The sequence below is a fragment of the Ranitomeya imitator genome, chromosome 4 (assembly GCF_032444005.1).
Source record: "Ranitomeya imitator isolate aRanImi1 chromosome 4, aRanImi1.pri, whole genome shotgun sequence".
In the NCBI taxonomy this organism is placed as follows: domain Eukaryota; kingdom Metazoa; phylum Chordata; class Amphibia; order Anura; family Dendrobatidae; genus Ranitomeya; species Ranitomeya imitator.
Genome location: NC_091285.1, coordinates 310986993 through 311004314, shown reverse-complemented (window position 1 = coordinate 311004314; position 17322 = coordinate 310986993). Strand labels below are relative to the sequence as shown.

Genomic DNA, 17322 nt, shown 5'->3' with positions numbered 1-17322 from the left:
TAGCATGAAGTCGCCTTAGATTTGTTAAGCAGCCAGAGCAAAGCAGGCTGGTCAGGATCCAATATCCATGAACCTTACCAGCCTGATAATACCAGGCTGCCCAGTCTACTTACCTTGGATGGTTAGCAAAAATAGTGGGATCCCCTCCAAAAATATTGAGTGGGGTCCCCCTCATTTTTGTTAACCAGCCAAGGAAAAAGCAAAGACCTGCGGCCTGGTATTCTCAGGCTGGCGAGGCCCATGGATTTTGGCCCTCAACAGCCTAAAAATAGCAGCCGGCAGCCACCCCACAATTGGCACATCCAAAGATACGCAAATTGTGCCACTTTGCCCGGCTCTTCCCACTTGCCCTGTAGCGGTCGCAAGCGGGGTTCATATTTGTGGGGTTGATGTCACCTTTGTATTGTAAGGTAACATCAAGCCCACGGCATCTTATGGATTCGAATCCGGGTCATGGCATCTTATGGATTCTGCACAAAGCTTTAAATTAGCTGCTTTTGGAAATTATGCAATCACTAAATAGACAGCCATCTTCATCTCCTGCATCAATTCTTCTCTATGCATGCAATGTTTCCTACTTTAGGTTTTCTTCAGCTTAGTAATGGAGAGGCGTCTATAAGACCCCTATCCATTACTAATCCTATAATTAATAATTTTATTTCTATAGCACCAACATATTCTGCAGCACTTTACATTTTAGAGGGGACTTGTACAGACAATAGACATTAAGCATAACAAACACAGATCAAAACAGATACCAGGAGGAATGAGGGCCCTGCTCACAATCTTACAATCTATGAACATGGTAAATAAGCACAGACACCCAGAATAAAGTATTTTAATTCAAATAGTGACACAGACTCCTTGAATAGATCTTAATTAATCCATACTTACTGCATCGCTTAAGGTACCTTCACACATAACGATATCGTTAACGATATCGTTGTTTTGTGACGTAGCAACGATATCGTTAAGGAAATCGTTATGTGTGACAGCGACCAACGATCAGGCCCCTGCTGGGAGATCGTTGGTCACTGAACAAAGTCCAGAACTTTATTTCGTCGCTGGATCTCCCGTGGACATCGCTGGATCGGCGTGTGTGACACCGATCCAGCGATGTCTTCACTGGTAACCAGGGTAAACATCGGGTTACTAAGCGCAGGGCCGCGCTTAGTAACCCGATGTTTACCCTGGTTACCAGCGTAAAAGTAAAAAAAACCAAACACTACATACTTACCTACCGCTGTCTGTCCCCGGCGCTGTGCTCTGCACTCCTCCTGTACTGGCTGTGAGCGTCGGTCAGCCGGAAAGCAGAGCGGTGACGTCACCGCTCTGCTTTCCGGCCGCTGTGCTCACAGCCAGTACAGGAGGAGTGCAGAGAAGCAGAGCGCCGGGGACAGACAGCAGTAGGTAAGTATGTAGTGTTTGGTTTTTTTTTTACTTTTACGCTGGTAACCAGGGTAAACATCGGGTTACTAAGCGCGGCCCTGCGCTTAGTAACTCGATGTTTACCCTGGTTACCGGTATCGTTGGTCGCTGGAGAGCGGTCTGTGTGACAGCTCTCCAGCGACCAAACAGCGACGCTGCAGCGATCCGGATCGTTGTCGGTATCGCTGCAGCGTCACTTAATGTGAAGGGGCCTTAAGGCTAAGTTCACACTTGCGTACCGGGGCTTTGCGGACAGCTGCGTACTTCCTCCCTGAAGCTCCGCCCACTTCCACACTTCATCCGTTTGGGTCCACCTACTTCTGCATGCACCCCGGGTACCTATCTTTAACATTGGGTACGCAGGACATGCGGATGTGTCGCTTTGACGCGCCCACACGGGAAAGCAACTTGCTTTCCCAATGTTAAAGATAGGTACGCATGAAAAAGTATGTGGAAATAGGCAAGGCTTAACGGAGAAGTATGCAGTCCACCGCAGAGCCCCTGAACGCTAATGTGAACCCGGCCTTATTCCACCGACACCCTTGTCTCCTGGAAGAGAATTAGAATAAAAAAGCAGCAATATTCCTTACCTGTCCACCGAGAAGATATACATACTGTCCCATGACGAGTCCAACTGAGCTACATCTGGATGCCTTTGGCTCAACGGTGGTATTATGTTACCATTCAGCCTGACATCCAGAACACTGCTGAGCTTGAAGATGATGACCGGAGATAGCTCGGGCCCCAGCGGTCACGTGCACTGCAGTTTCTCACAATCAGCTGATCGCAAGACCTGCAATGCACATGTACTGTACTTCCAACTAAAACAGGGCACACCATTATTTAATACAAATATATATATATCTCGTATAAGCCGGCCCCCCTAATTTTGCCACAAAAAACTGGGAAAACTTATTGACTCGAGTATAAGCCTAGGGTAGGAAATGCAGCAGCTACCGGTGAATTTCAAAAATAAAAATAGATGTTCCATGCCGTTCATTATTGCCCCATAGATGCTCCATATACAACTGTGCTATATAGAATGCTCTGCACCGTTCATTATGACCCCATAGATGCTCCATAGAAAGCTGTGCCATATATATATTGCTCTGCACCGTTCATTGTGGCCTCATAGATGCTCCTTATAAAGCTGTGCCCCATATATATTGCTCTGCACCGTTGATTATGGCCCCATAGATGCTCCTTATAAAGCTGTGCCCCATATATATTGCTCTGCACCGTTGATTATGGCCCCATAGATGCTCCTTATAAAGCTGTGCCCCATATATATATATATATATATATATATATATATATATATATATATATATATATATGCTCTGCACCGTTGATTATGGCCCCATAGATGCTCCTTATAAAGCTGTGCCCCATATATATTGCTCTGCACCGTTCATTATGGCCCCATAGATGCTCCTTATAAAGCTGTGCCATATAGAATGCTGCTGGTGCTGCAATAAAAATCCGTCTCCAGCACTGACGCTCAGCAGAGGGCGCGCACTGACTACGTCACTGCGCCCTCTAACCTGAGCGTCACTGCTAGAGGACGCTGCAGACGGAGCCGCACCGGAGCGAGGAGCAGGTAAATATCGCGCAGCGCTGCGCTCCCCGTATACTCACCTGCTCCTGGCGCGGTCCCTGCAGTCCCTGGCGCTGCAGCTTCTTCCTGTAATTGAGCGGTCAGTTACCGATTATTTACAGCAATGAATATGCGGCTCCTCCCCTATGGGAGGTGGAGCCGCATATTCATTTTTGTAATGAGCGGTGCCATGTGACCGCTCAGTACAGGAAAAAGCTGCAGCGCCGGGGAAGCCAGGGACTGCAGGGACCGTGCCAGGAGCAGGTGAGTATAATTACACAGCCCCCACTCCCCCTTCCCTGCCGACCTCCCGGTATATGACTCGAGTATAAGCCGAGAGGGGGACTTTCAGCCCCAAAAAATGGGCTGAAAATCTCGGCTTATACTCGAGTATATATCTATCTCTGGATGGCCCGCCTGCTAATACTATGGGCGTGATCAATAGGTTGTCCAGACACTGTGCATCACATTTATCTGTGTGAATAGTGTCTTAAGGTACCGTCACACTGAACGATATCGCTAGCGATCCGTGACGTTGCAGCGTCCTGGCTAGCGATATCGTTCAGTTTGACACAAAGCAGCGATCAGGATCCTGCTGTGATGTCGTTGGTCGCTGCAGAAAGTCCAGCACATTATTTCGTCGCTGGACTCCCTGCAGACATCGCTGAATCGGCGTGTGTGACGCCGACCAAACAGCGACGCTGCAGCGATCAACATCGTTGTCGGTATCGCTGCAGCGTCGCTGAGTGTGAAGGTACCTTTATGCAAGCCTTACCTGTTTGCATTTTTGCTACTAGGCAGCCAACCCCTCTAATGTTTGGGCGAGTGGGTGGTTGCTCTCATCAGTAGCTTGCACCTGTGCTGCTTTAGCATTTATTATCAGGGGTCTGCTGCACCCTGCGAGTGCATTTGTCAAGGTTCTGGTGAGTCTGCTCTTCATGTTGCGTTTTTTTTTAGTTTTTCTATGTTAGCTATACATGTGTAGTAAGCTGCATTCCCGCACTTAGTACGCATGTGACTAGAAAGTCAATGGGTAATTTACGCAGCGGGGACCGAGCGTCTCAGCTATATAAATAAAAATGCAGCGGTCTAGAAAGAGGCACTGCATGTCAGTCTTTGCAGGTAAGGCTACGTTCACATTTGCGCTGTGCGGTGCAGCGTCGGCAACGCAACGCACAACGCAAATGTAAACGCATGCACAACACAGCGTTTTATGACGCATGTGTCCACTTTTGCATGGTTTTTGGCGCAGAAAAAACTGCATCATGCAGCGTCCTCTGCGCCCTGACGCATGTGCCACAGTGACGCATGCGTCACAAAACGCAAGTGCAACGCATTTCCATGCGCCCCCCCCCATGTTAAATATAGGGGCGCATGACGCATGCGTCGCCGCGGCTGCGCCTGACGCAACGCTAATGTGAACGTAGCCTAAGCTGGAGGCATCCGTGTACGCATAGTGGACATGGGATTTCTTGAAATCCCATCCACTATGCTGTAACATCTGGGCGACGCGGGTTTGATGCTGCAGTTGTAGGCAGTGTCCAAGCCGCAGCGTTTACGGACAGTGGAAAAATACACTAAAAGTTTGAAAATTGCACAATTTTAAACGTTTTGATAAATAAATGCAAAACATATCAACCTAAATTTGCAGTTACCATAAAGTACAATGTGTCACAAAAAAAACAGTCAAACTCAATGGGATATGTTGAAGCTTCCAGAGTTATTACCACATAAATTGACACTAGTCAGATTTTTTTTTCTTCCTTTTAAATGGCCCGGTCATTAAGAGGTTAATAGTATTTTAACTACTGGTCTTGGAAAAAAAACAAAAAAAAACAACTATGATAGTATAAAATAAGCCCCGGTCAAGAGTCCTGGGATTCAGGGTACTTCAACTTTCTAGGATATCCAGAGACACTTGGCTCTTTTATAGTCTTCATGCAAGAGCTGCACTTAGCTTGATTTATGTGTTCCAAATTAAAGGGAAAAAAAAAATACCCACAACAAAACCTGACATAGCCAGAAATAAGACCCTTATGCTCATGTAGCTGTGTGTAATACACCAGATCACAGGATGCCAACATAAACTAACAATTACGGTACATGGAATAGTTAACTAGAAAATCTATATTCTTTAAATTGCACCCCACATAAGAATAGTGTAGTGGACAGAGGATTAGTCAGGATGGGACACTTCAGCCACCAGGTTATTATACCTGCCCTCCACATTACAGAAGGCCACATACGGTAGTTACACTCCTTCTCAGTTATCAGCGGAGATCTGTGGCGGTTAGTCATTTCCTGCTTGTATGTGTCATGGGTGTGGAGTCCACAATACTGCTCAATACATTTCTGTCTAATTTCTGCCACACTATATACAAATCTGTCTGCAGGAGTAATGCCCATCTATTAAGCGCTGCCTACTGCGATTAGCTGCAAAAAAAACTGGTGATGTGGCATGTGTATAGGTGAATAATAAATACCCCCCTTATAAATCCCTCTTTAAAAAAAAAAAAAAAGCATCTCTACATTGCATTGAGCAGCCTTTTGGCTCGGTGGTTAGCACTGTTTTGCATCGCTGGAGTCCTGGGTTCAAATCCCACCAAGGGCAACATCTGCAAGGAGTTTGCACGTTCTCCCCGTGTTTGCATGGGTTTCCTCCCACATTCCAAAGACATACGGACTGGGGCGCACAACTTAGCTTCACATGGGGACAGTGCAGATATTATCTGCAAAGCGCTGCAGCATACGATGGCGCTATATAAGTGATGCATAAGTAAATAGGGAACGATATGGGTAGCTACTGTGAAAAATCTGTATGCAGCAGTCAAGCTCAGGTTAGGAGAGGTGCAGGGCCAGTATGAGGATTGCAACGCGATCCTCGCAGAAGTTATGCAGCCGTCTGTCTACGCCCTTATGAGTCTTATTTTTCCAGGACAATTTTGCATATCCAGATGCTTGAGACAGATTCATGAAATGCGACAAACCAAATGTTGCATTTTTGGACACACCTTACTGGAGTTTTAAATTTTGCACATTTTTGTAACTCTTTAGAGAACTTGCAAATTTTGGTGTTAAATAAATAGCAAAAACTGCAAAAATGAAAAAAAAAGGCATTTTTGATTTTGCTTCAAATTCGTGAACCATATAACTTCAATAAATCGCAAAAGATGAAACGGGCTCTATGGTCCCGAGTCAAGACTTGTGTTCTGCACACTAGTTTTTAAGGGTGTGACACAACATGATGTGTGGACGGACTGTGGGTATCATGTTCCCAGCCATAGGCATGGAGGCTGATAAATTCAGCTCAGGAGGCACAGTCCATGGACTGTGGTTCTGAGAAGTCTAGAAATTGGCTGAGATGTGCATCTCTGCATGAATTTAGTGGCTCTATCACCTGCCTTGTGCCAGTAGTAAGAAATGTACTCCAGTCATCCTGACATTATTTACACCATTACTTGCCATAAATGAATGCGTTGGCTGTGCCCCATCTGAAGATTGCCGACTTTTCATAAAGCTGGCAAGGCTGCCATAATGACAGCAAGAGCTGCAAAAACATTTGCGACATTTCAGTCTTATGCCAGGATTCAGGTGAAAATGGTTTAATGGCTCAGAGACCATGTGATATTCTCATGTATGTAAAATCACGGTTGTCTATACACCTCAATGTACTTCACAGCAGAAAATATATATAGTTTAGAGACTGGGTTCGCTACGTTCACACTAGCGTTATGCTAGTTTGCGTCGGGCGACGCAGCGGCGACGCATGCGTCATGCGCCCCTATATTTAACATGGGAGACGCATGCGTTTTTGTTTGTTGCGTTGTGCGACGCATGCGTCTTTTTTGCCGCAAGCGTCGGACCAAGAAAACGCAACAAGTTGCATTTTTCTTGCGTCCAAATTTCGGCAAAAAAGACGCATGCGTCGCAAAACGCTGCGTTTTTGCGTGCGTTTTGTCGCCGACGCAGCGGCGCACAACGCTAATGTCAACGTAGCCATAGAGAGGAGGGAAATGTTACACTCCAGATATTGCATAGGTGGAACACTTTCTGCTAATTTGCACCAAAAATCAAGTCAATATACCCTTTATAATTCAATATATGTGCACGAAGTCTGAAGGCAGAAGTTGTGCCTATTCTCAAGCTAAACATTAATTATTGAGTGGTTAACAAAAGGTGAAAAATGAAAGTTTGTGGCAGCAAAACAGTTAAAAATGTCCCCATTAGCCGATCTGCCTGACACAATGGCCGGGGTTACCATCCCTGGGTCAATACTGTTACTCACCGCCTGCTGCAGAAAAAGCTACCAGGAAGTTTCCACTATGGCTATGTTCACATGTTGCCTTTTTCAGTGATTTTTTTATACAGATTTTCAGCAGTGTTTTACAGTAATAATAATAATACCAGTAGATCTCATGCAGACGCTTGTTTTATTTGTCCCCAGTATTTTGTCCAATACCTTGGGTTTTGCAAAATGCAGAATGTCACTTCTTTCAGCATTTTTGTTGCTTTCAATGGGTGGTGCAAAAAAATGCTGCAAAAACACATGTATCAGTTTTTGGTGCCACAATGATGAAGCAGAAACAGATTTTTTTTATGAAGTAAACTTAATCAGTGTGCAGAAGAGACAAAAGTATGAAGACAAAAAAACTAAGCAAAACCTGCTTTTTGGAAGTGTCTTATTGTGAAAAGAGCAGGTTTGGCCTGCAGAAAAAAATCCTATAGAAATGAAACATGTGAATAAGGATCCATTAGCGCAACAGGTCATTACTGGTGCAGAGCGTGTACCCGGCCGCTCTAACACCCACCCAGCCCATGGGACTGAGCCCCCTGGATGGGACGGGTACAGGGGCAGCAGTGTGCCATGCCTGACATATACTATATACATGGGCTCAACTGCAGCACCTACCACACAGTGCACACACCCTACAGTGCACAATGCAGGGGACAGGCCACAGGTAGGTGTGGGGCTATAATACAGGTAGGTGGGGGCTATAATACCCAGGTAGGTGGGGGCTATAATACACAGGTAGGTGGAGGGGATATAATACACAGGTAGGTGGGGGCTATAATACAGGTAGGTGGGGGCTATAATACACAGGTAGGTGGAGGGGATATAATACACAGGTAGGTGGGGGCTATAATACAGGTAGGTGGGGGCTATAATACACAGGTAGGTGGGGGCTATAATACACAGGTAGGTGGAGGGGATATAATACACAGGTAGGTGGGGGCTATAATACAGGTAGGTGGGGGCTATAATACCCAGGCAGGTGGGGGCTATAATACCCAGGTAGGTGGGGGCTATAATACATAGGTAGGTGGGGGGGGATATAATACACAGGTAGGTGGAGGGGATATAATACACAGGTAGGTAGGGGGGGCTATAATACCCAGGTAGGCGGGGGTGCATAATACCCAGGTAGGTGTGGTGCTATAATACCCAGGTAGGGGTGACACACAGCTGCCCCCTCTCACCTTCTTCACTTTGCTCTCCAGCTCCATCCTGGCCCCAGCTCCGCTCTCCGTCCGCGCCTCACACTACACACTCAGACTCGGGGGCAGGATGCTCGTAGCTAAAGGACCTTTGGTGACATCACCGCCATGTGACCAGTAACCTGTGTGGGCGGAGTCCGGCTGCAGCTGGGGAAGTTTCTCTTAGTTTCTTGTAGTGTGTGTGATGTGTCCTACGAGCAGGTAATAGAGGTCCGTGGACTATGGAGCACGGGAATCACGAACACTACACTAGTGCACGCCTGGTCACACAGAGCTCCACCAGGTGCACTGCACCCATAGACAATCAGTGCATGCTGTGTGTGTGGCGGGCTTTGGTGCTGAGCTGTACAGTGCGAGGCAGTGGGGAATGTACAAGCTGCAGGGGCTGATACACTCACAGCGGGCAGTCAGTGACTCCCAGCTATCTCAGGAGACCGTGCGCCCCGCCAGCTGTGCCGCTACATGTGAGGTGTACGTGGTGCAGAGCTGTGTGTGTGAGGTGTACGTGGTGCAGAGCTGTGTGAGGTGTACGTGGTGCAGAGCTGTGTGTGTGTGAGGTGTACGTGGTGCAGAGCTGTGTGTGTGTGAGGTGTACGTGGTGCAGAGCTGTGTGTGTGTGAGGTGTACGTGGTGCAGAGCTGTGTGTGTGTGAGGTGTACGTGGTGCAGACCTGTGTGAGGTGTACATGGTGCAGAGCTGTGTGTGTGAGGTGTACGTGGTGTAGAGCTGTATGTGTGAGGTGTACATGGTGCAGAGCTGTGTGTGTGAGGTGTACGTGGTGCACAGCTGTGTGTGTGAGGTGTACGTGGTGCAGAGCTGTGTGTGTGAGGTGTACGTGGTGCAGAGCTGTGTGTGTGTGAGGTGTACGTGGTGTAGAGCTGTGTGTGTGAAGTGTACGTGGTGCACAGCTGTGTGTGTGAGGTGTACGTGGTGCACAGCTGTGTGTGTGAGGTGTACGTGGTGCACAGCTGTGTGTGTGAGGTGTACGTGGTGTAGAGCTGTGTGTGTGTGAGGTGTACGTGGTGCACAGCTGTGTGTGTGAGGTGTACGTGGTGTAGAGCTGTGTGTGTGTGAGGTGTACGTGGTGCAGAGCTGTGTGTGTGTGAGGTGTACGTGGTGCAGAGCTGTGTGTGTGGGGTGTACATGGTGTAGAGCTGTGTGTGTGTGAGGTGTACATGGTGCAGAGCTGTGTGTGTGTGGGGTGTACATGGTGCAGAGCTGTGTGTGTGAGGTGTACGTGGTGCAGAGCTGTGTGTGTGAGGTGTACGTGGTGTAGAGCTGTGTGTGAGGTGTACGTGGTGCAGAGCTGTGTGTGTGAAGTGTACGTGGTGCAGAGCTGTGTGTGTGAGGTGTACGTGGTGCAGAGCTGTGTGTGTGAGGTGTACGTGGTGTAGAGCTGTGTGTGAGGTGTACGTGGTGCAGAGCTGTGTGTGTGAAGTGTACGTGGTGCAGAGCTGTGTGTGTGAAGTGTACGTGGTGCAGAGCTGTGTGTGTGAGGTGTACGTGGTGCAGAGCTGTGTGTGTGAGGTATACGTGGTGCAGAGCTGTGTGTGTGAGGTGTACGTGGTGCAGAGCTGTGTGTGTGAGGTGTACGTGGTGCAGAGCTGTGTGTGTGAGGTGTGCGTGGTGCAGAGCTGTGTGTGAGGTGTACGTGGTGCACAGCTGTGTGTGTGTGAGGTGTACGTGGTGCAGAGCTGTGTGTGTGTGAGGTACGTGGTGCACAGCTGTGTGTGAGGTGTACATGGTGCACAGCTGTGTGTGTGAGGTGTACGTGGTGCACAGCTGTGTGTGTGAGGTGTACTTGGTGTAGAGCTGTGTGTGAGGTGTACGTGGTGCAGAGCTGTGTGTGTGTGAGGTGTACGTGGTGTAGAGCTGTGTGTGAGGTGTACGTGGTGCAGAGCTGTGTGTGTGAGGTGTACGTGGTGTAGAGTTGTGTGTGAGGTGTACGTGGTGCAGAGCTGTGTGTGTGAGGTGTACGTGGTGCACACCTGTGTGTGTGTGAGGTGTACGTGGTGCAGAGCTGTGTGTGTGTGAGGTACGTGGTGCACAGCTGTGTGTGTGAGGTGTACGTGGTGCACAGCTGTGTGTGTGAGGTGTATGTGGTGCAGAGCTGTGTGTGAGGTGTACGTGGTGTAGAGCTGTGTGTGTGAGGTGTACTTGGTGTAGAGCTGTGTGTGAGGTGTACGTGGTGCAGAGCTGTGTGTGTGAGGTGTACGTGGTGTAGAGCTGTGTGTGAGGTGTACGTGGTGCAGAGCTGTGTGTGTGAGGTGTACGTGGTGCAGAGCTGTGTGTGTGTGAGGTACGTGGTGCACAGCTGTGTGTGTGAGGTGTACGTGGTGCACAGCTGTGTGTGTGAGGTGTACGTGGTGCACAGCTGTGTGTGAGGTGTACGTGGTGCAGGGCTGTGTGTGAGGTGTACGTGGTGCAGAGCTGTGTGTGTGAGGTGTACGTGGTGTTGAGCTGTGTGTGAGGTACGTGGTGCAGAGCTGTGTGTGTGAGGTGTACGTGGTGCAGAGCTGTGTGTGTGAGGTGTACGTGGTGTAGAGCTGTGTGTTTGTGTGAGGTGTACGTGGTGTAGAGCTGTGTGTGAGGTGTACGTGGTGCAGAGCTGTGTGTGAGGTGTACTGTTATGACCTGGTGGTTAGGACAATAATGGGCCTGGTGGTTAAGAGCACACGGAAAGACCTGATAGTTAATAATAATACAGGACAAGCTCAGTAACGTGGGAACTCTGCTGACCGCAATCCCTAATCCTATCACACACACTAGAAATAGCCGTGGATTGCTCCTAACGCTCCCTATATGCAACTCGTCACAGCCTAAGGAACTAGCTAGCCCTAAAGATAGAAAAATAAAGCCTACCTTGCCTCAGAGAAATTCCCCAAAGGAAAAGGCAGCCCCCCACATATAATGACTGTGAGTTAAGATGAAAATTACAAACACAAAGATGAAATAGATTTAGCAAAGTGAGGCCCGACTTACTGAACAGACAGAGGATAGGAAAGGTAACTTTGCGGTCAGCACAAAAACTACAAAAAGACCACGCAGAGGGCGCAAAAAGACCCTCCGCACCGACTCACGATGCGGAGGCGCTCCCTCTGCGTCCCAGAGCTTCCAGCAAGCAAGACAAAAATCAAAATAGCAAGCTGGACAGAAAAATAGCAAACCAGAGAAAAACAAGCAGGAACTTAGCTTCTGCTGGGAAGACAGGTCACAAGAACGATCCAGGAGCGAACTAGACCAATACTGGAACATTGACAGGTGGCATGGAGCAATGATCTAAGTGGAGTTAAATAGAGCAGCCAGCTAACGAATTAACCTCGTCACCTGTGGAAGGAAACTCAGAAGCCGCAGCCCCACTCACAACCACCAGAGGAAGCCCATGGACAGAACCAGCCGAAGTACCATTCATGACCACAGGAGGGAGCTTGACAACAGAATTCACAACAGTGTACGTGGTGCAGAGCTGTGTGTGAGGTGTACGTGGTGTAGAGCTGTGTGTGTGAGGTGTACGTGGTGTAGAGCTGTGTGTGTGTGAGGTGTACGTGGTGCAAAGCTGTGTGTGTGAGGTGTATGTGGTGCAGAGCTGTGTGTGTGAGGTGTACGTGGTGCAGAGCTGTGTGTGTATGAGGTGTACGTGGTGTAGAGCTGTGTGTGTGTGAGGTGTACGTGGTGTAGAGCTGTGTGTGTGAGGTGTACGTGGTGTAGAGCTGTGTGTGTGAGGTGTACGTGGTGCAGAGCTGTGTGTGTGAGGTGTACGTGGTGCAGAGCTGTGTGTGTGTGTGAGGTGTACGTGGTGCAGAGCTGTGTGTGTGAGGTGTACGTGGTGCAGAACTGTGTGTGTGAGGTGTACGTGGTGTAGAGCTGTGTGTGTGTGTGAGGTGTACGTGGTGCAGAGCTGTGTGTGTGAGGTGTACGTGGTGCAGAGCTGTGTGTGTGAGGTGTACGTGGTGTAGAGCTGTGTGTGTGAGGTGTACGTGGTGCAGAGCTGTGTGTGAGGTATGCATGGTGCAGAGCTGTGTGAGGTGTACGTGGTGCAGAGCTGTGTGTGTGAGGTGTACGTGGTGCAGAGCTGTGTGTGTGAGGTGTACGTGGTGCACAGCTGTGTGTGTGAGGTGTACGTGGTGTAGAGCTGTGTGTGTGTGAGGTGTACGTGGTGCAGAGCTGTGTGTGTGTGAGGTGTACGTGGTGCAGAGCTGTGTGTGTGTGAGGTGTACGTGGTGCAGAGCTGTGTGTGTGGGGTGTACATGGTGTAGAGCTGTGTGTGTGTGAGGTGTACATGGTGCAGAGCTGTGTGTGTGTGGGGTGTACATGGTGCAGAGCTGTGTGTGTGAGGTGTACGTGGTGCAGAGCTGTGTGTGTGAAGTGTACGTGGTGCAGAGCTGTGTGTGTGAGGTGTACGTGGTGCAGAGCTGTGTGTGTGAGGTGTACGTGGTGTAGAGCTGTGTGTGAGGTGTACGTGGTGCAGAGCTGTGTGTGTGAAGTGTACGTGGTGCAGAGCTGTGTGTGTGAAGTGTACGTGGTGCAGAGCTGTGTGTGTGAGGTGTACGTGGTGCAGAGCTGTGTGTGTGAGGTATACGTGGTGCAGAGCTGTGTGTGTGAGATGTACGTGGTGCAGAGCTGTGTGTGTGAGGTGTACGTGGTGCAGAGCTGTGTGTGTGAGGTGTGCGTGGTGCAGAGCTGTGTGTGAGGTGTACGTGGTGCACAGCTGTGTGTGTGTGAGGTGTACGTGGTGCAGAGCTGTGTGTGTGTGAGGTACGTGGTGCACAGCTGTGTGTGAGGTGTACATGGTGCACAGCTGTGTGTGTGAGGTGTACGTGGTGCACAGCTGTGTGTGTGAGGTGTACGTGGTGCAGGGCTGTGTGTGAGGTGTACGTGGTGCAGAGCTGTGTGTGTGAGGTGTACGTGGTGTTGAGCTGTGTGTGAGGTGTACGTGGTGCAGAGCTGTGTGTGTGAGGTGTACGTGGTGCAGAGCTGTGTGTGTGAGGTGTACGTGGTGCAGAGCTGTGTGTGTGAGGTGTACGTGGTGTAGAGCTGTGTGTGAGGTGTATGTGGTGCAGAGCTGTGTGTGTGAGGTGTACGTGGTGTAGAGCTGTGTGTGTGAGGTGTACTTGGTGTAGAGCTGTGTGTGAGGTGTACGTGGTGCAGAGCTGTGTGTGTGAGGTGTACGTGGTGTAGAGCTGTGTGTGAGGTGTACGTGGTGCAGAGCTGTGTGTGTGAGGTGTACGTGGTGTAGAGTTGTGTGTGAGGTGTACGTGGTGCAGAGCTGTGTGTGTGAGGTGTACGTGGTGCACACCTGTGTGTGTGTGAGGTGTACGTGGTGCAGAGCTGTGTGTGTGTGAGGTACGTGGTGCACAGCTGTGTGTGTGAGGTGTACGTGGTGCACAGCTGTGTGTGTGAGGTGTACGTGGTGCACAGCTGTGTGTGAGGTGTACGTGGTGCAGGGCTGTGTGTGAGGTGTACGTGGTGTAGAGCTGTGTGTGTGAGGTGTACGTGGTGTTGAGCTGTGTGTGAGGTGTACGTGGTGCAGAGCTGTGTGTGTGAGGTGTACGTGGTGCAGAGCTGTGTGTGTGAGGTGTACGTGGTGTAGAGCTGTGTGTTTGTGTGAGGTGTACGTGGTGTAGAGCTGTGTGTGAGGTGTACGTGGTGCAGAGCTGTGTGTGAGGTGTACTGTTATGACCTGGTGGTTAGGACAATAATGGGCCTGGTGGTTAAGAGCACACGGAAAGACCTGATAGTTAATAATAATACAGGACAAGCTCAGTAACGTGGGAACTCTGCTGACCGCAATCCCTAATCCTATCACACACACTAGAAATAGCCGTGGATTGCTCCTAACGCTCCCTATATGCAACTCGTCACAGCCTAAGGAACTAGCTAGCCCTAAAGATAGAAAAATAAAGCCTACCTTGCCTCAGAGAAATTCCCCAAAGGAAAAGGCAGCCCCCCACATATAATGACTGTGAGTTAAGATGAAAATTACAAACACAAAGATGAAATAGATTTAGCAAAGTGAGGCCCGACTTACTGAACAGACAGAGGATAGGAAAGGTAACTTTGCGGTCAGCACAAAAACTACAAAAAGACCACGCAGAGGGCGCAAAAAGACCCTCCGCACCGACTCACGATGCGGAGGCGCTCCCTCTGCGTCCCAGAGCTTCCAGCAAGCAAGACAAAAATCAAAATAGCAAGCTGGACAGAAAAATAGCAAACCAGAGAAAAACAAGCAGGAACTTAGCTTCTGCTGGGAAGACAGGTCACAAGAACGATCCAGGAGCGAACTAGACCAATACTGGAACATTGACAGGTGGCATGGAGCAATGATCTAAGTGGAGTTAAATAGAGCAGCCAGCTAACGAATTAACCTCGTCACCTGTGGAAGGAAACTCAGAAGCCGCAGCCCCACTCACAACCACCAGAGGAAGCCCATGGACAGAACCAGCCGAAGTACCATTCATGACCACAGGAGGGAGCTTGACAACAGAATTCACAACAGTGTACGTGGTGCAGAGCTGTGTGTGAGGTGTACGTGGTGTAGAGCTGTGTGTGTGAGGTGTACGTGGTGTAGAGCTGTGTGTGTGTGAGGTGTACGTGGTGTAGAGCTGTGTGTGTGTGAGGTGTACGTGGTGTAGAGCTGTGTGTGTGAGGTGTACGTGGTGTAGAGCTGTGTGTGTGAGGTGTACGTGGTGCAGAGCTGTGTGTGTGAGGTGTACGTGGTGCAGAGCTGTGTGTGTGTGTGAGGTGTACGTGGTGCAGAGCTGTGTGTGTGAGGTGTACGTGGTGCAGAACTGTGTGTGTGAGGTGTACGTGGTGCAGAGCTGTGTGTGTGAGGTGTACGTGGTGCAGAGCTGTGTGTGTGAGGTGTACGTGGTGTAGAGCTGTGTGTGTGAGGTGTACGTGGTGCAGAGCTGTGTGTGAGGTATGCATGGTGCAGAGCTGTGTGAGGTGTACGTGGTGCAGAGCTGTGTGTGTGAGGTGTACGTGGTGCAGAGCTGTGTGTGTGAGGTGTACGTGGTGTAGAGCTGTGTGTGTGAGGTGTACGTGGTGCAGAGCTGTGTGTGAGGTATGCATGGTGCAGAGCTGTGTGTGTGAGGTGTATGTGGTGTAGAGCTGTGTGTGTGTGATGTGGACGTGGTGCAGAGCTGTGTGTGTCAGGTGTACGTGGTGCAGAGCTGTGTGTCAGGTGTGCGTGGTGCAGAGCTGTGTGAGGTGTACGTGGTGCAGAGCTGTGTGTGAGGTGTATGTGGTGCAGAGCTGTGTGTGAGGTGTACATGGTGCAGAGCTGTGTGTGAGGTGTACGTGGTGCAGAGCTGTGTGTGAGGTATACATGGTGCAGAGCTGTGTGTGTGTGGTGGGCATGGTGCAGAGCTGTGTGTGAGGTGGGCATGGTGCAGAGCTGTGTGTGAACTGTGCATGGTGCAGAGTTTTGTGTGTGTGAACTGCATGGTGCAGAGCTGTGTGTGTGAACTGTGCATGGTGCAGAGCTGTGTGTGTGAGCTGTGCATGGTGCAGAGTTGTGTGTGAGCTGTGCATGGTGCAGAGCTGTGTGTGTGAGCTGTGCATGGTGCAGAGCTGTGTGTGTTAGGTATGCATGGTGCAGTGCTGTGTGTGTGTGGTGGGCATGGTGCAGAGCTGTGTGTGAGGTGGGCATGGTGCAGAGCTGTGTGTGAGAGGTAGGCTTACATAGTTACATACATAGTTATTAAGGTTGAAGGAAGACTATATGTCCATCTAGTTTAACCCATAGCCTAACCTAGCATGCCCTAACATGTTGATCCAGAGGAAGGCAAAAAAAAACCATGTGGCAAAGAGTAAGCTCCACATTGGGGGAAAAAATTCCTTCCCGACTCCACATACGGCAATCAGACTAGTTCCCTGGATCAACGCCCTATCAAGGAATCTAGTGTATATACCCTGTAACATTATACTTTTCCAGAAAGGTATCCAGTCCCCTCTTAAATTTAAGTAATGAATCACTCATTACAACATCATACGGCAGAGTTCCATAGTCTCACTGCTCTTACAGTAAAGAATCCGCATCTTTTATTATGCTTAAACCTTTTTTCCTCCAAACGCAGAGGATGCCCCCTTGTCCCTGTTTCAGGTCTATTATTAAAAAGATCATCAGAAAGGTCTTTGTACTGTCCCCTCATATATTTATACATTAAAATAAGATCACCCCTTAGTCTTCGTTTTTCCAAACTAAATAGCCCCAAGTGTAATAACCTATCTTGGTATTGCAGACCCCCCAGTCCTCTAATAACCTTGGTCGCTCTTCTCTGCACCCGCTCCAGTTCAGCTATGTCTTTCTTAAACACTGGAGACCAGAACTGTGCACAGTATTCTAAGTGTGGTCGAACTAGTGACTTGTATAGAGGTAAAATTATATTCTCCTCATGAGCATCTATGCCTCTTTTAATGCATCCCATTATTTTATTTGCCTTTGTAGCAGCTGCCTGACACTGGCCCCTGAATATGAGTTTGTCATCCACCCATACACCCAGGTCTTTTTCATTGACTGTTTTGCCCAGAGTTTTAGAATTAAGCACATAATTATACATCTTATTACTTCTACCCAAGTGGATGACCTTACATTTATCCCCATTAAAGCTCATTTGCCATTTATTTGCCCAAGCTTCTAGTTTACATAAATCATCCTGTAATATAAAATTGTCCTCCTCTGTATTGATTACCCTGCAGAGTTTAGTGTCATCTGCAAATATTGAAATTCTACTCTGAATGCCCCCTACAAGGTCATTAATAAATATGTTAAAAAGAAGAGGGCCCAATACGGACCCCTG

At 48.9% G+C, this 17322-nt stretch overlaps 1 protein-coding gene across 1 annotated transcript in view; it reads right to left on the bottom strand.

Annotated features, from left to right (window-relative positions):
• Positions 1–8636, bottom strand: part of TES (testin LIM domain protein) — an 82331-nt gene extending 73695 nt beyond the window's left edge. Inside the window, exon 1 of the mRNA XM_069764839.1 lies at positions 8504–8636. Coding sequence (XP_069620940.1) covers positions 8504–8530 — 27 coding nt within the window. The 5' untranslated portion in view covers positions 8531–8636. The remainder of the gene's footprint in view (positions 1–8503) is intronic.
• Between the last annotated feature and the right edge of the window lie 8686 nt (positions 8637–17322).